This window comes from Hyperolius riggenbachi, chromosome 10 (assembly GCF_040937935.1).
Source record: "Hyperolius riggenbachi isolate aHypRig1 chromosome 10, aHypRig1.pri, whole genome shotgun sequence".
NCBI classification, from domain to species: Eukaryota; Metazoa; Chordata; class Amphibia; order Anura; family Hyperoliidae; genus Hyperolius; species Hyperolius riggenbachi.
In genome coordinates this window covers 136,225,837-136,245,158 of record NC_090655.1, presented here as the reverse complement: position 1 = coordinate 136,245,158, position 19,322 = coordinate 136,225,837, and the positions used below count along the sequence as shown (strand labels likewise).

The following is a 19,322-nucleotide window of genomic DNA, read 5'->3' as shown; positions in this document are numbered from 1 at the left end:
GTCCAGTGCTTGAGTGAATCATTTTCTGCAGGTCACTGAAACATTTTATGAAGCAATAGGCTGCCCTTTAACAAGCAATTTCATATTTTAAACTAATGATGCTATTATCTTTTTATTATTCTGTGACCAGGAGCGTATTGTGTAGATTGGGCACACTCATGTTATTGGACTTTAGCAAGATTCAGGGCTGAGCCTATCCCAAGGCGTGGTGGCCAGCATCTACATCTTTGGACCTATAATTATTATTATTATTATTTAGTATTTATACAGAGCTCACTTCTCCTGCAGCGCTTTATAGATTATCTAGTCTAGTCACCAACTGTAGTTCAGAGGAGCTTGCAATCGAATCCCTACCATAGTCCAATGTCCATCGTAATCTAGGGCCAATTTTAAAGGGAAGCCAATTAACTTATCTGTATGTTTTTGGGATGTGGGAGGAAACTTGAGTGCTGGGAGGAGACCCACACAGATTTGGGGAGAACTTACAAACTCCTTGAAGATAGTGCCCTGGCTGGAATCATTGAGCTTCAGCTGAGTTCCAAACTAAGGAGCCACAATGTGTTAAAGAGCAACCTAATGATACAGTATACTAACTGAGGAAAAAAAGTGTGGGGATTGCCCACCAGCTTGTCCAACTGCCAACACACAGTAGCCACAAGTGTGCCAAGATGGCACAGTTATGGGGAGGCTGATTTTTTTTTTAAGGGTGCAATCACTTGGTGGAATCCTCATGGTGAGCTACCGCCATTAAAACAAACCTCAATTAAAGGTCATTAATTCTTCTTTCATACGCCCAACTCTATGTCCATCTCTGTGTAACCAGTGCCCACATCATTGTACCCATGTTTGTACCTACGTATGTACCCATAAAAGTTTGCTGAGCTGTCTTTGCCAACAACAGTTCCTTTAATGACTCCCTGTACTACATTACTAAAACCTATCTGATTTTACTTAATTTGGAAGGGTTTTGTATTTACCCTTATATTTAAAGGACAACTATTGCAGAAAATTGTAAAATTTAAAATGCATAGATATAAAATGTATATTTATCCTAGAGTAAAATGCGCTATAAATTGCTATTTTCCTAAGTCACCGGCACTTACAGCAGGTAGTGAAAATCTGACAGGTTTTAGACTAGTCCATCTCTCAAAAGCACTTGCTGAACTGCAGTCTTTTAGTCCAACTGCCAAAATAATTTGTAAACTGGTAGTAACTGGCTGACATTTTTCTGTAATCCTTTCCAGGTAGTGCTTTTGAAAAGAATAAAGATAATATTGGGACTCTCCCATGAGGAGATGGATTAGCCCAAAATATGACAGTTCTGTCAGCTTTTCACTACCAACTGTAAGTGACGGCAACATGGGAGAAAAGTAATGTATAGTGCATTTATTCTAGGAAAAATGTAGATTTTATATGTATGTATTTATCATTTAACAATTTGTACCATTTGTAAAGTACTGTTGAAAGTTGTGTGTCAAGAACTGTTATTAGCATGTGTGCTTTAAAAAGGGGAAAGTTCATTCTCAAAGGATTATTGTCTTTCTGAAATGACATTGGTGGCATTTTATATGCGAATTCACTAGTGGTTCTAAAAATGTGCTCAGTTTAGTCTATTCCATTTATGAACTTTAGAAGAGAGTTAAGAGTTAAGAGAGTTAAGAGTAAACACCAGGGCTGTGGAGTCGGAGTCAAGGAGGCAGAGCAAATTTAGGTACCTGGAGTCGGAGTTTCATAAAGTCTGATGCTTTTTTGTACCAACTCCACAGCCTCTGAGGTCTGCTTATCAGGGTTGAAGCTGTAACTTTGTTCCCTATAAAGACTAGCCAGAGATGCCTTCAAGAAACCTACAGGTACCTTTAAACCGCATTCACATCAGCATTTTGTAATGAGGAATATAAGCTTTTTCTAGATCACAAACCAAAGTTGTTAAGATAACCATAAAAATGCAATAATAAGCCGCACATTCACTATATTGCAGTTTATATATCTGAATGCTACACAACTAAATTCCTTATATGAATAGTATCTAATATAAACTGTAAGCTACAGATATGAAAATGATTTACTTAGCTTTTAGCTGCAGTTTGCTGAGCTTTGAGGTCAGTTTAGCTCTCCTTGTTTAGTACAGAACCATTTGTGGGATTTATTCTGCTTTGGCCAAAATGTGTTTTCCTGTCTATCTGCTGTTGCAGCTGAACAGAGAAATATTGTACATAGGAAACACAGGAACATCTGTCATTAGATCAGCACTTGTGGACTCAGCAGGTGCACGGCCCGCTGGATTCCTTTCATCTCTGTGGAGCTTAATGTCCACATACCCCAGGATGCCAAGGAGTGCTGAATGCTGATAACCTCAACCAGTTGCTGATGGAGAGGGAAGACACACTGACCAGCATTTTATCATAAAGGTCCTATGGGAACCTATATTCCATATTCATAGAATATTACTACTTTTAAGAACCTTCTGAGAGTGTTGACTATTAATGATGTGTATATGATGTGCTCCTCAGGGCTTACTGAGCACATTTCTGTGTTTTGGCAGTGTTGGGATGACACACGCACTGCTTAGGGCTTTTTCTTTCCTTTTTTTTTTTGACAGTGTTATTTATTTCCATGCTCTTGGCAGCAAAATGCATGGGGACAAAACTGGCCTTTTTATTTTAATGATGCCTGTTCTCACCATAATTTAACAGAAAAAAAAGTTATGTTGCTGTATTTTGGTGCATAATGTGACATTTCCAAACTCAAATCAGTAATCTTAAAGTGCACCCAAGGTAAAATGTGTCATGATGAGATAGACATGTGTATGTACTGTAAAGTGCCAAACATATAAATAACTTTTTGTCTCTAGGCCTTCTCAAAGGACTAGAGGACATGATCTGCGCATGGAGGAAAAATGTTTTAGCCATTTATTTAGGAAAGGGTTCTTTACAGTAAGAGTGATTAAGATGTGGAATGCATTGCCACAGGAAGTCATTATGGCAAACTCTATACCTGCATTTAAAGGGAGCTTAGATGCTTTCCTTGCGTTGAAAGACATCATGGCTACAATTACTAGGTAATGCCTAATGATGTTGATTCAGGGATTTTATCTGATTGCCATCTGGAGTCGGGAAGGGATTTTTTTCCCTTTAGGGGCTAATTGGATCATGCCTTGTAAGGGTTTTTCGCCTTCCTCTGGATCAACAGGGATATGTGAGGGAGTAGGCTGGTGTTGTACTTTTTTCCTCTGGTTGAACTCGATGGACGTATGTCTTTTTTCAACCAAAATAACTATGTAACTAGGCTGTCTACCTTTTCTTCTTTTTCTTCCTGAAAGGTTAACCATGCAGTTATAGAAGGGGCAGCTTATCTCCAGTCAGTAGTGCTATAGGGTACTCCTTACTGATAAGAAATTACAGCCATGAAAGTTTTGCATGGCAAAGAGCAGCTTTTGATTGCAGAGGATAGATTAAAAAAAGGTAAATTGTTCATATATTTTAGCTCTGGGACATGGAGATTGTGTGAAAGACTGTGTCATTCAAACAGTCTTTTGCTCACAAAACCACTGGCAACAAAAGTTAGTACACCCCTAAGTGAAGAATGTCAACATTTTGCCTGAAGAGTCGATATTTAGTGTGCCCACCATTATTTTACAGCACTGCTTTAACTCTTGTAGGCATGGAGTTCACTAAAGCTTCACAGGTTGCTGCTGGTATACTCTTCCAATCCTCCATGGGGAAGCTGGTGGATGTTAGAGATCCTGCACTCCACCCTTTCCGTTTGAGTTTGCCCCACTCACATCAATGCCTGTGTGTTATTATACGCTTTACACTGACTTCTTTATTTCAATGTGTCTTGTCCCATGAAAAGCTATAGTGAAATATTAAAGCGGAATATAACCCTGCATTTCAACTTTGCTCTAAAACATTTACAGCATATTATATGCAAAAAGCATTTTTTTTTTACTAGACCAGCATTGGAAGGGTTAAACACAGAGGTTTTAAGTTCCGTGCAGACATTCAGATAGTTACATTCTATTTAGTTAGTGTGTAACTGTTTATCAATAGATACATCTCTTTGGCTGTCCTCCAAGCTCCTTCTCAGTGAGAGAGATGAGTCACAATAAACACATATTTGTAAACAAAAAGTATCTAACTCAAGTTCGGATTCGTCTGCAGAAATCTCTAGGGACTTTAAAGCCCTGTGTAACCCTTCCAATGCTGGTCTAGTAAAAAAAAAAATGCTGGTTGCATATAATATACTGTAAATAATGTTTTAGAGCAAAGTTGAAATGCAGGGTTATATTCCGCTTTAAGAGATACTGTATATGAATTTTGTGAGACACCATTTATGTTTGTGGACGGTTTCCTTGCCAACTTGCATTTCATTATTTCTCTTGTTGAAGTTAACCTACCACATTCCTAATGTGCAGATATAATTGCTTTCAGGTCTCAGCAAAAACTGACAGTATTATTTTTCCAAGAATCAGTACATTTCATCAGTAAAAAGCATTCCTGGGGTTTCTGTGGGGTGCCCTTGTCTAGGCATTGTTGCTCAAGGTCTCCCTCACAGGAATGAGTGGTGTCATGTGTCAATTATAAATGTAGTGGGAAGAAACAGTCATATATATGCATGCTGTACATTAAGCCCAAGAAGTCACCAGTTCATCCCCCAGAGACAAATTAATATGGCGGAACCCTAAAGTAATTAAATTTCACATTTTCAGATCCTGTCAGAATTTATTTATGCTTGCGATTCTTTAATTTGAGCCATTTTTAGTGTGGTTTTAACATAATGTAGGTCCACTTTAAGGAATTCTTCTCCTGTTGTATGACCTGTATCTTCTGCGCTATTCAAGTGCAGATTAACAGATTTTCACTTTAGTTCATTTCCCAGGTGATATAATAAACTACCTGCCTTGTAACTGTATAGTTTTCATAACAGATGGAATGAATTAAAGGAACATAGAGAGAAAGAACAGAGTGCGTGATGCTTAATGATCCAGCAAGTATTGTTTTTCTTTGGGCCTTTGTGCTTGTTTTTTCCCAGAGGCACATCAGGAGCTGCATTTTATCTACAGGTTGACGAGCCTTACTGTGTCAGCACACTGCTTTGTCATCTTCATAGTGTGTGTGTGTGTGTGTGTGTGTGTGTGTGTGTGTGTTTGTCTGTATCGGTTTTAGTTTTTTGCCCCGTGTTATATTGAGGCAGGGGCATAACTAAAGTGGAATAGCCCCTGCGATCGCAGGGGGGCCCTAAGCTGTTTTTGGGCCCCAACTACTAACCTTCCCTTCCTCTGATACAGGGGACAATACTTGGTCAGGTGTTTTATGGCTACACTTGTTATGGGTGGGAAGATCATGATGGCCACCCTTGTTTTATGACCCTTGTGATATGGGCCCCAAGGCTGTGAAGGGCACCCAGAGGGGGGGGGGGGGGGGAGAGAGATTAACCACTTCACCCCAAAGCGTTTTTTACACCAACGGACAAGAGTGATTTTCACCTTTCAGTGCTCATCCCTTTCATTTGCCAATAGCTTAATCACCACTAATCACAATGAAAGGATCTATATCTTGTTTTTTTTTTCACCACCAATTAGGCTTTTTGGGGTTGAAATTTGTTTTCAGTAATAACTTTATTTTCTATGCATTTTAAAGGGAAAAACAAGGAATAAAAATGAAAAAATACACTATTTCTCCAATTTAATCCCCTATAGTTTTAATATAAACACTGCTACTGTGCATAAAACCCACACATTTTATCTGCCTATTTGTCATGGTCATCATAAGATTTGAATTATGTCCCTAGTACAAAGTATGGTGACAATATATTATTTGGAAATAAAGGTGTATTATTTGTATGGTGTTTTTTTTTTTCTAATCTCAGGTGCACGCTCGCAGGAGCGGGCACGCACGCACGCACATGCACGTGCACAGTGGCAGCAGCACTGGCGGTTTGCCATATAAAAACGTCCTGTAGCCGTTAAGAGGCTCTCCGATGCTCCGGCCCCGCCTCCGGTTCACTTCTGGAATTTCAGACTTTAAAGTCTGAAAACCACTGCGCCTGTGTTGCCATGTCCTCAATCCCGCTGATGTCACCAGGAGCGTACTGCGCAGACACAGACCATACTGGACCTGCGCAGTACGCTCCTGGTGACATCAGCGGGATCGAGGACACGGCAACACAGGTGCAGTGGTTTTCAGACTTTAAAGTCTGAAATTCCAGAAGTGAACCGGAGGCGGGGCCGGAGCATCGGTGAGCGGCTGCACAGGCACAGGATGTCTGCGGGGAACCGTTAGAAGCCCCGGGTAAGTTCAACTCATTTTCCCCCGACCCCCCCCCCCCCCCTACAGTATCCCTTTAAGTGGTTAAAGAAATGGGTGTGAACATTGAGGAGGATCAGAGTTTCACAGTGGGCCCTTTGAATTGTAGTTACGCAGCTGTATTAAAGCATTTTTCTTTTCAACAAGAATAGCTCATCTTGCTGCCTTTTTAAAACTAGCCTTGGGAATCGAAACTAAACTGAAAAGAAGCAAATGGTTAATGAAGGAGGAATCTACTTAATATAGTGATTTACGTGCCCTGTTGAATTACTGTCCTCCTAAGGTACTTTTTTTGTTGTCTGTAATTAATAAAATACCATTGCTGAAGAACAGTATTCGCTGGGAGTAAATACGTCAGTGCCATTAATCACAGTGTAGAAGAAAACTCTTACTCTGGTCCCAGCAAAGTCACAGAGAATTTCCACTGACCTGCTAGTAGTGAATTCAAGCCTCCAGTTCAATGCAGAAATGTCACCTGAAGATACAGATACTCCACCTACTTTTCTTACTGTCAGTTTACTGGTGTTTGAAAATCCTTGCCTTGCCATTAAACATACTGCCAAACTACAGAGAATCCGCCTTTGAAAGGCATTGCAGATACCATACTGCCTATGAATGTAGAAAACAACTTTTTTTTCTGTATTTGGAGATCTATTTGCCACATGCCTGTTGCAGTGATTGTGCTCTGTTGGATGGCCACTTCTGGCTGTACTGCTTTAGTAGCCTGTAATTGAGGATTTCATTGTTGGTCTGATTTAAGTCTTAAAATTTCTTCTTAAGAATAATGGATAGTCTATGTGATTAAGTAAACTTTGATTGGATGCATTAAAAATAGTCTATAAGATGGCAGAGCTTTGCAACCTTTGCTTGCCACGCACCACGCCATCATCTGTCCATTCCTTTCCATAGCAACAGAGGATGGTGAGGTGTTTGTACAGAACTAGGTGCAGAAAACTGTTCCCTGAGGGATCAACTCCCGATCACTGCAAGGGCTGGTGCACACCAGAGGGGTTCTGGAGCGTTTTGTAAAACGCTTGCAGGGGAATTGGCTAATGAAAATGAATTGGATGGTGCACACCAGAGCGGCTTGTTTTTTCCACAAACGCAAACTCGGGGGCAGCAGCATTTTTTAGATTGCTGAGGCGTTTCTGCCTCAATGTTAAAGTATAGGAAAGTGGAAAACCGCTAAGAAAAACGCTGGATCAGAGCGGTTTTCCAGGCGTTATTGTTACAGTAGCTGTTCAGTAACAGCTTTACTGTAACAATGTAGGACATCTGCTACACAAAAACGCTCCAAAAACCGCTAGGCATGTTTAAAAAACCTCTCTAAACATGCCTAGAATCGCTCTGAAATCTGCTTCAAAAACCTCTAGCATTTGCGGATCTGCTAGAGGTTTTTGGTGTGCACTGGGCCCAAGTGATCGTAATTGTGTACGTGTATACATCTTAACTTAGTTGTGTTTAGCAGTGTTCTCTAGTCTTGGGGGACCATAGTGGACTAAACCTTTTTTATGTTCTATACAAGGCATGCAACCCTACTTTATGGTAGCCCTCTTGCTTGGTGGGAAGATGATGTGGAGTGCAGCACTCAGTGCTTGATACACTTTCATGACTACCTATCTCAAGACTCTACTGAGCCCCAGTTTGGCTGTACCAATACTACTGAATGTATGAATGGTTGTGCTATTTACTTGACAGTACACAAAAGACTAAATACTGTTGGCATGTATTGACTGTATTGTTGGTATTTCTGGATTGGAGACTGGAATTATCATGTGGTCTTCTGGTTTCAGCCATTCATTCCATGGCTGCAGATTATGGATGTGGATTCCATCCATTGATGCCGTAGCCTCATGTTATTGAGCTCTAGGGTACCGCTACCTTTCTTTATAATTAAGCTAATGAATAGCATTTCGTGGAATGTGTTGCTTGCATATTAACACTTTATGCATAAAGGCAGGTCTGGCACTTAGAATTCCTAAACCACTGAAGTGTATGGCATTATCATTAATGCCAACTACAGATTTACAATTATATTCTAGTAGTTTTGACAGTGTGTTTAGTATGGTGTCTTAAGAGGCAATGTTTAAATAAACCCCACAGTGTCTCAGAGGCAGGCAGCCCCTACTTAGGGCCTTAAATAGATTTTCAAATGCATTGCTGCCATCTGTTTAGTAGTCCCTGGGTGTTTAAATCAGGGAAACAAATTAACTCTGTGTGAGAAGAAAAAAACATACTTAAAAGCCCGATGGTTAACAACTGTTCAGTATCTTTCCTTCTAAACTGGAGATCTGGAGCACGGAATTTCAGAAACAAAATATAAAGGTCAGTTTATGATTATCTTCATCTACTCTGCCATTGTCACTGATTTTGCTAGACATTGGCCTGCTATGGTTGTGAGACACAATGATCGGAAAGCGGTTTCAAAAGATTATTTATTTTGGATAAGTAAACATTAAGTATTCCTTAGTAAAAGCTTACTATAACAAAGTAAAATACACTTGCCTGATAAGTCAGAGGAGTTATTTGTTTATTTGAATACTGCCTTGTCCATCTTTGCTCTGAATCCATGGCTGTTTTTGGCTGTTGTGGTAGGGTAGGCAAGACACGCACTGTTAGCCTGTATTGGTTTACATCTTAAATAGCTTGGGTGTCAGAAGACTGGGTAGGTATAAGCGAGTTTAAAAGATGGATTCTAAAACCTGGGACACACATCCATTCTTGATTGGCCAACTTTACCACTTCCATGTAGTCTGAGGTCCAATAGATTTCGCATATTTTGTGCAGATTGTGTTGGTAAGCTCTCATACTACATGGACGTGGTAAAATTGACCAATCAAGATTGGATGTGTGTATGCACCATTATAAACATATTGTAAGTAATATTTTACAAAACTACCATATTTCCCGCTGTATGAGACTCACTTTTTCTCCCCCAAAAATGGGGAGAAAAAATCCCTGCATTTTATACGGCAAAGGTAGGGAATACCCGAGTAATGGACGCCTGCTGATACGAACTGCTGCCGCGTCCGGATTCACTGCATGTGTGCCCCTGGGGACACACTGGAGACAGAAGGGGGCACACAAGGGACAGAAGGGGACATACAGAGGCAGAACGGGACACACTGGGAACATACTGGGGCAGAAGGGGACACACTGGAGACAGAATGGAGCTTACTTGGGACGGAAGGGGACATACTGGGGCAGAAGGGAACACACTAGGGACAAAGGGACACACACTGGGGACACAGGACACCAATTGGGGGAGAACATCTACAAGACACTCCTGGAATATGGACGCACCAGGTCTAGTGTGTGTGTGTGTGTGTGTGTGTGTGTGTGTGTGTGCATGTGTGTGTGTGTGCATGTGTGTGTGTGTGTGTGTGTGTGTGCATTTATGTTACATAGTTACATAGTTATTTTGGTTGAAAAAAGACATACGTCCATCGAGTTCAACCAGTATAAAGTACAACACCAGCCTGCTCCCTCACATATCCCTGTTGATCCAGAGGAAGGCGAAAAAACCCTTACAAGGCATGGTCCAATTAGCCCCTAAAGGGAAAAATTCCTTCCCGACTACAGATGGCAATCAGATAAAATCCCTGGATCAACATCATTAGGCATTACCTAGTAATTGTAGCCATGGATGTCTTTCAACGCAAGGAAAGCATCTAAGCCCCCTTTAAATGCAGGTATAGAGTTTGCCATAACGACTTCCTGTGGCAATGCATTCCACATCTTAATCACTCTAACTGTAAAGAACCCTTTCCTAAATAAATGGCTAAAACGTTTTTCCTCCATGCGCAGATCATGTCCTCTAGTCCTTTGAGAAGGCCTAGGGACAAAAAGCTCATCCGCCAAGGTATTATATTGCCCTCTGATGTATTTATACATGTTAATTAGATCCCCTCTAAGGCGTCTTTTCTCTAGACTAAATAAACCCAGTTTATCTAACCTTTCTCGATAAGTGAGACCTTCCATCCCTTGCAACAATTTTGTTGCTCGTCTCTGCACCTGCTCTAAAACTGCAATATCTTTTTTGTAATGTGGTGCCCAGAACTGAATTCCATATTCCAGATGTGGCCTTACTAGAGAGTTAAACAGGGGCAATATTATACTAGCATCTCAAGTTTTTATTTCCCTTTGAATGCATCCCAAAATTTTGTTAGCTTTAGCTGCAGCTGCTTGGCATTGAGTACGATTATTTAACTTGTTGTCAATGAGTACTCCTAAGTCCTTCTCCAAGTTTGATGTCCCCAACTGTATCCCATTTATTTTGTATGGTGCTAGACCATTAGTACGTCCAAAATGCATGACCTTACATTTGTCAACATTGAATTTCATCTGCCATGTATGTGCCCATATAGCCATCCTATCCAGATCCTGTTGCAATATGACACTATCTTCCTGAGAGTTGATGATTCTGCACAATTTTGTATCATCTGCAAAAATAGCAACATTGCTCACTACTGCATCTACTAGGTCATTAATAAATAAATTGAAGAGCACTGGACCCAGAACAGACCCCTGTGGGACCCCACTGCTAACAGTCTCCCATTTTGAGTACGATCCATTGACCACAACTCTTTGTTTTCTGTCCATTAGCCAGTTCCCTATCCATGAACACAGACTCTTCCCCAGTCCTTGCATCCTCAACTTTTGCACCAGACTTTTGTGGGGAACAGTGTCGAAGGCCTTTGCAAAGTCCAAGTATATCACATCTACAGCATTCCCAATATCCATATTAGCATTCACTACCTCATAAAAGCTGAGCATGTTAGTCAAACAGGACCTGTCTTTAGTAAACCCATGTTGATGCTGAGAAATAAGATTATTTTCTACTATAAAGTCATGTATAGTATCTCTTAGTAACCCCTCAAATAGTTTGCATACAACTGATGTTAAACTTACAGGTCTATAATTTCCTGGATCAGATTTTTTGCCCTTCTTAAATAATGGGAAAACGTGGGCTGTACGCCAATCCACTGGGACTCTGCCAGTTGCAAGAGAGTCACAAAAGATAAGATAAAGGGGTTTATCTATAACTGAACTTAATTCCCTTAGGACCCGAGGATGCATGCTATCCGGGCCAGGTGCCTTGTCTATTTTTAATTTATTTAGTCTTGCCTTCACTTCTTCCTGCGTTAAGTATTTAATATTACAGTTAGAAGATTGAGACTCTTCCGCCTCTGTAGTTTGCAACAGTGCTGTTTCTTTTGTGAAGACAGAAGCAAAGAAAGCATTTAATAACTCTGCCTTACCTTGGTCATCCACCATTGAGTTTCCATCCTGTATGTGTATATATATATATATATATATATATATATATATATATATTTTCCCCTGATTTTTGCACTCTAAACCTAAGTGCGTTTTATATTTCAGAGCGTCTTATATGAAGGGAAATACGGTACATTATAAGGCGTGGTGATCTGAGATTTAGATTTCCGCTTGCATTTTCCAATTTTAAAACTCAAATTGCCCTATCTACAGAGAGTCGATCTGATATTTTTCAGTGCCGACCAGTGTTGTGATCACTTACTGTAACTATCCTAAAGTGGTAGTCCAAAACTCCATTTATTTGAATGGTTGAGCTGCCATGGTGAATAATTCACCTGTAATTTATGTCTAGGGGATGAAATAAATATGAAATCATTTAATTCCTGGAACTTAAATTGCCAAAAGAAATTACAGAATAGTGCTGTAATAGCCCCATATTTAACTTCCATAGTAAAGCAATTAACTTGTTAAAATGTCACTTCTAATTTTACAGAGACCAATTTGGCTCATATGTCATCTGAATGTTCAGAAATATACAGTTTTATTGTTCTAAACCCACCTTGCATGAGATGCCCCATTGTGGGTCACTTTCTATTTTAGAGTCGCCCACGTACATGTAGGAGCAGCAGGACATCCTGTGCTCACACTGGCTACCCCAGGATTGGCTGCAATTGGGAAACAGCAGAGAAAATGACATCCGCGTTGTGCAAACTCTCTGCCAGTCAATGGTAAGATGATAGGGTGACAGCTAGTGAAGGAAAGACACAGATAGATGAAGAAATTAGCCCGGAGTTTAATTCATCGTTTCCAAAAGAGCAGTTAATGGATTATGACAAATGTCCTGCCGCTTTCTCTTAGTGCCGTGTTAAAACTGGAAATGAAAAGTCAATTTTCCCTAAATGGATTTTAAACGAGCCAGCAAGCGTCCCTGCTCTCATCTTTGATTTTATTTTTGTACTGTATATTTTTCCCGTTTTAGTCTCTAAGCCGAAGGACTACAGAAGTACCACTGTTTTATCTCATTTGTGGTTTATATTTTTTTATCCAGTTGTCGGATAGTTTAATGTTGCCTCAGTTTTCTCAGTTGAAGAAATCAAAAGAGAAATGTTTCTTGGTCTCTGAACACTTTTTCTGTTTTACATCAAATGGATGTTTAGTAAAAGTGAATGTAATGTGCGGAGATCGCTTGTTCCTTAGCATTTTCAGCATGAGTGATTTCACTTGTACTGGCGAGTTAGAAGCAGACCTATACTGATTCACCTAACATGATATTAAACAAATCAATGCTCAGAGTAAACAACAATGAAATACCAGGCATTTGAAGTATTCCCCTTGAACCATAGAGGAATCCAGTGCTGGCTATGTGATGTAGGAAGGGACATCTCACCAACAGAAACACAATAATGAAAATAGATGTTATGACCCTTTGTCATTTTAATAAAAATGTTTTGTGATAGTTCATGTCACGTTTAGCAGCTTTCCATGGGACACGAATCGGGGCCTATTTCCACTGTATTGCATATAATTTGAGTATGGTTGCGTACATGCATTTTTATTGTGAAAATGCCTGCGGTTTCATGCACATTTGGAATGCAAATTGTTGCATCTGATTTTAATCTCCAGAACACTACATTACACTGACTACACAGGAAACAGAAAGAGGCATGTTAGATGGGAAAATGGCTGCAAAAATTGGCATTGAAAATTTGCATGCAGGACCATTGACTTTCATTTATCGCGATTCACATGCGGGGCAGTGCGTGGTGCAGAAAAAATATATTTTCTGCATTGCAGTGCATTCTGAAAAACTCATTTAACGGAAATACTCGATTGAACTACATTGGTTTAACCTCCCTGCTAGTATGATTCTTTCTGGATTTTTTTTCTTCCCTGAGATCCAGGGCTGCATTCCTTCCTTCTGTCCTCTGGGTGAGGCTCTGTCTCTAGGGTAAGATTGCCGACTGTCATGTGACAGGAGACCATCTCACCAGAGAGATGGAGAGCCTTGGAGAACTGGGAGATGATGAGCTGCATGTGCCCAGATCCCTGGGGAGGTGAGATATGCTCACTGAAGATCCCTTCTGGCAAATACCTCAACCCAGGCTCAGAATTGCCGCCGAGCCTGGGTCAGGAAATGGGCCCTTAAAGAGACACTGAAGCGAAAAAAAAATTATGATATTATGATTTGTATGTGTAGTACAGCTAAGAAATAAAACATTAAGATCAGATACATCAGTCTAATTGTTTCCAGTACAGGAAGAGTTAAGAAACTCCAGTTGTTATCTCTATGCAAAAAAGCCATTAAGCTCTACGACTTTCAAAGTCGTGGAGAGGGCTGTTATCTGACTTTTATTATCTCAACTGTAAGTAAACAAATGTCTTTTTCTCTGCCAGAGGAGAGGTCATTAGTTCACAGACTGCTCTGAAAGAATCATTTTGAATGCTGAGTGTTGTGTAATCTGCACATATTATAGAATGATGCAATGTTAGAAAAACACTATATACCTGAAAATAAATATATGAGAATATTTTCTTTCCAGCTAATCTTCTAGTAATTATTCATCGTACACAACCAATTCACTATATCATATATTTTTTTCCGCTTCAGTGTCTCTTTAAGGAGAAATGTTGCCAACTATGGCACTTGCCAAAGTAAAACATCAACAAATAGCAGGCTTTAAAGCTTCTCAGCTCTATCAAAAATGTAACACTCCCATTACCTAAATAAAATCCATGCCTTTTTCTGTTGCTCGTTATAGGGGAGCTCCCATTGGCTTTCCTGTTCACCTTTGATTCAGTTAGATTTCCGAAACGAAATACAACCAAATTTGCTTGTACAAGCTGCATTGAAGACCCAGTATTATATTCCATCCTCTTTCTTTTCCAAGTTCTGGAGAAGTCAAGGTGGGAATTAGAACAGTCTACTGTAAGAAGGCTGTTCAGAGTGTAATTCGGATTGGTTGCTATGGGTTAATTGACAGCATTATGCTTTGCATGGTTGAACTGAATAAATCTATTGTGCCAGCCAGTGCCCTTGTTGAAAACTGAACATCTAGTTGTAATGCTTGAACAGGTAAATCCTAGGATTTTTTTGTGATCTGACGTTTTAAAGTATTGCATTTGTGCTATAGCAGTGTTACAATGCAGTTCTTTTAAATTTCCGTGTTGACAAGCTCCTAAACTCCTAAAGCTGACTTTGCTACACATTTTATTATAAATTAGTTTTTGAAAAACCTTGAAAGCTTCTGATGATTCACCACATCTTTATTTTCCTTTTCTTTGAAGGAGTAGAATATAGCGATGTCCTACCTGACTCCTTCCCTTCAGCACCAGCAGAATCTCTACCACATTTCCTCTTGGAACCAGAAGATGCCTACATAGTAAAGAACAAGCCTGTAGAGCTTATTTGTAAAGCCAACCCAGCCATACAGATCTACTTCAAGTGCAATGGAGAATGGGTCAATCAGAATGACCACATCACTAAGGAGAGGGTTGATGAGCTTACAGGTAAGGCTTTGCTCTCCCAGTGTAGAATGCTTACCATGACAAATGCTAGTGTATTTGAGTGTGGTGAACACTTTTTGCCACCAAGGAAACCAACAAAAATGCTACAATACAATATAAAAATTAAGAGGGAATTACAGAAATATCCCAGTTAAATCCGAGTCTAGACATACAATACAATTCAGTTTTACAGCACTCCAAGGAGCTATTATTTCTTACAAGGCTTAGAAAAATAGAATAGTACAAAGCAAATGACGAGCACGAGTCATAAAACAGAATGAAACAAACAGCAGAATATGTGCATTTGGATCAGAGGCTTTGCTTAGAAAATTTCACAGTTTTTGTACCCTTTTTCCTGGAATTATATGTATTCATATTAACCCTTCCTTTTTTCAACTTTTAATAAACACCAATGAAAGCTGTTTTGGAAATTGGCTGAGAGAGAAGGCTGTTCATGCTCTTTATAGGACTTCCAAGCTAAACTCATGTTTCTATAACACCCCCCCCCCCCCCCAAAATGTGAATAAAATATAGATAGCAGAAAGTGGACCGCCAGCAGGGGAATTCCCTTTTGCTGTGCATGCAAAATCAAATACGGAGATCAAATGGTAGATTGTCATTTCCTTAGCTGTTGGAAAGCCATTTGGATATTGTTTTAATACCAGTTCTTCTTGCATTGTCCCAGTAAATGAGGACACAAGAAAAGGTAGGTTGATGCTCAGGCTGAAGCTTGTCTCCTAACTTGATTAGAAAACTACAAATGTGCTATGGAAGCACACCATTTCTTTATTCAATTAACTTCTTCTCCTGAGTTTTTCTCTTACGAGATAATTTATCTTCTCTTTAAAATTAATTTTCAGCACTATGCGATGGAAAAAGTACCAAAAAGTTGGTGAAAAAATACTATCAAAATTATTTTGAGTGTTTTCTTGCTTGATTTTGGTTTAAAGAGGATCTGTAACGTCAAAAGATCCCCTGGGGGGTACTCACCTCGGGTGGGGGAAGCCTCCGGATCCTAATGAGGCTTCCCACGCCGTCCTCCGTCCCTCAGGGGTCTCGCTGCAGCCCTCCGTGGAAGATGACGTCAATATTTACCTTCCCGGCTCCTGCGCAGGCGCTCTGACGGCTGTCGGCTCCGAAGTAGGCGGAAATACCCGATCGCCGTCGGGTCTGCTCTACTGCGCAGGCGCAAGTTTCCGGCGCCTGCGCAGTAGAGCGGACCCGACTGAGATCGGGTATTTCTGTGTAGTTCGGAGCCGAAAGCAGCCACAGCGCCCCCGCTGGAGCCAGCAAAGGTAAATATTGAACTGACAGTCGGGTCTGTCGCCGGCTGTTCGGAGGGCTGCAGCGAGACCCCCGTGGGACAGAGGACGGCGTGGGAAGCCTCATTAGGATCCGGAGGCTTCCCCCACCCGAGGTGAGTACCTCCTAGGGGATGTTTTTTATGTTACAGAGTCTCTGAAAAAAGCATTTTGTTGACGAGGTGTAACAATATCACCTAGGAGAAAACTCAGGATAAGAAGTAAATTGCATATGGACCCTGAGCCCTTTTTCAATTCACATTTTCTCCTAGGTGAGATTTTCACACCAATTAAATTATTTATTTTTTATTTATTTATTGTATTTATAAAGCGCCAACATATTATGCAGCGCTGGACATTAGTTAAAGGTACAGACAATATTTAGGAGTGACATACAGCAATAAGACAATACAGCAATACAAGAAAAAACAGCTCACGCAGCACAGTATAAGAACAAGGTAATGCTTAGTCAGGCACTGGAATATGGGGATTAGGCTCACTCAAATGCATAGCATGGGTGTACAGTAATGGAGGTGCGTGATCAGGTATGACACACAAGGAAGAGGACCCTGCCAGAAGGCTTACAATCTAGAGGGAGAGTTAGGGGCACGAAAGGCAGGGGACCAGAGTTGAGCTGCGGGTTTAGAGCACCAGTGAGGGGTGGTAGGCCAGAGTGAAAATGTGAGTTTTGAGGGCTGTGTTGAAGGAGGAGGCTGCCCTAATGGGTGGAGGTAGGAAGTTCCATAGTGTTGGAGCAGCTCTTGAGAAGTCCTGGAGGCGTGCATCAGACTGGGTGATGCGGGAGGCGGTCAGGTAAAGTTCATTGGAGGAACAGAATGAGCGGCTAGGTGTATACCTCTAAGTAAGTTTGGAAATGTAGGTTTGCCAGGTTTTGTGGACAGATTTGTAGGTCAGACACAGTACCTTGAATCTGATTCTGGACTGGATAGGAAGCCAGTGGAGGAATTCACAGAGGGGAGCCACCGTGGTGGAGCGATGGGAGGAGTGGATAATTCTGGCTGCCGCATTCATGACGGCCTGCAGCAGGGCAATTCGGGTCATTGGAAGACCAGACAGAAGGGCATTGCAATTATCAAGGCGGGAAATTATGAGGACATGGATGAGGAGTTTGGTGGTGGCAGAGGTCTGGAAAGGGTTGATCTTATGGAGGTGGAAGTTGCAGGACTTAATGAGATTTCGGATGTGAGGCAAATGATAGTGTGGTTAAGTGACATGCATATCTGGGAGGTTCAGGGATGGCCGGGGTGGGAAGATCATAAATTACGTTTTGTCCAGGTTTAGTTTCAGGAACCTAGCAGACATCCAGGAGGAGATGGCTGATAGGCAGGACAAGACCTTGTCCATGGCAGTGGTGGATTGTTCAGTGGTGTGGAGGTAGATTTGGGTGTCATCTGCATACAGATGATACCTTGCCAATGGAGGATGTGTATAGGGAGAACAGTAGGGGGCCAAGGACCAAACCTTAGGGGACTCCCAAGAGGTGGTTGGGGGTGGATGAGGACTCATTGAAGGAGGTCATGAAGGAGCGGTTGGAGAGGTAGGATGAGAGCCAGGGCGAGGTCATGAATGCCCATAAACTAGAGGGACTAGAGGATTAGGGGATGGTCCACTGTGTCAAAAACTGCTGAAAGGTCAAGGAGAAGAAGAATGGAGTATTTGCCTTCAGCTTTAGCTAAGGCAAGGTCATTGACCATTTTATTGAGAGCTGTTTCAGTTGAGTGGGCAGGTCGATATCCAGATTGCAATGGGTCTAGCAGGGAGTTGGCATTGAGGTACTGGGTCAGGTGTTTGTGAACCAGACGCTCAAGGAGTTTTGAGGCAAAAGGGAGGAAGGAGATAGGGCGGTAGTTGGAGGGTAGTGAGGGGTCGAGGGAGGGTTTCTTGAGCAGGGGTAGTACAGTGGTCTGCTTGAAGTCTGTTTAACCTCTCCCTATCCACAGGCACCTTCCTCTCAGTGTTAAATGCCTTTTAAGCCACCAGCAATCACAAAAAAAATATTTTTCACCTGCTTTTTGGTACTTTTCAATTGCAGAGGGCTGAAAAGTAATTTAAAACAGAAGATGGAAAATTATCTTCTAGAAAACGTAGGAGAAAAAGTTAATTCAATAAAGGGCCATGGAATCATAATCCCTTGTTTTTGGGCATCACAGTGATCATGTGATTGGTTCCTAGTTGTGCTAGCCCCAAAGATCAGTGGCACGTGCCCCGAATCTATTCTGGGGTGCCCCGGATGTCCCCCAAGCAGAGACAGCTGTGGTGCCTCAATTGCGGGCATGCTGAGAGCTGTGGTACATCAATTGGGGGTGTGTTAGATGCTGTGGTGCTTCTATGTGGGCATACTGGATGCTGTTGTGCCATTCTGGGTGCTTTGATGCCTTTATGAGGGCATGTAGGGAGCTGTGGTTCTTCTATGGAGTCATGCTGGGAGTTGTGGAGCCTCAATTAATAGACAAGATAATTTGGCAGCAGGCCAGACTGCCCAGCAGAATGCAAGTACAGCCAGCACGGAATCCAGGTTATTCTGCCTAGTTATGTTTAAGTGACTCTGCCTATTTATGTGATATGCTATTTTTATTTTTTGCATTAATGGAGAGGGGGGCTTCATCCAAAATTTTGTTGTGCAAGCCTACTTAGATTGATGTTAAGTTTGTGTAAATTTGGCTCCACCCACGACCACACCCACATTCTGGTGTGTTTGCCACACACATTTTCCGTTCGGAGTGCCCAAAAGTGCCCCGGATCTCTTAGGATCCGAGCAACGCCCCTGGTAAGCAGCAAAGTTTCAGCTCTTCAAGAGTCAGCTCTAGTGGAGGTCTGCTAAAAATCTGAGCAAACCCTCAGTGTACCCTCTGGCTGTTAAGTGGTAAAGGCTTTGATGCTGTGGTGGCATAGCAATAGGGGAGGCAGAGGT

The 19,322-nt window shown here is 41.3% G+C and overlaps 1 protein-coding gene across 3 annotated transcripts in view; it reads left to right on the top strand.

The window, feature by feature from the left end:
* UNC5B (unc-5 netrin receptor B) overlaps positions 1-19,322 on the top strand; it is a 267,170-nt gene that overhangs the window by 182,389 nt on the left and 65,459 nt on the right. For all 3 annotated transcript variants that reach the window (XM_068258272.1, XM_068258271.1, XM_068258273.1), the window contains exon 2: positions 14,871-15,092. In XM_068258272.1, coding sequence (XP_068114373.1) covers positions 14,871-15,092 — 222 coding nt within the window. The remainder of the gene's footprint in view (positions 1-14,870; positions 15,093-19,322) is intronic.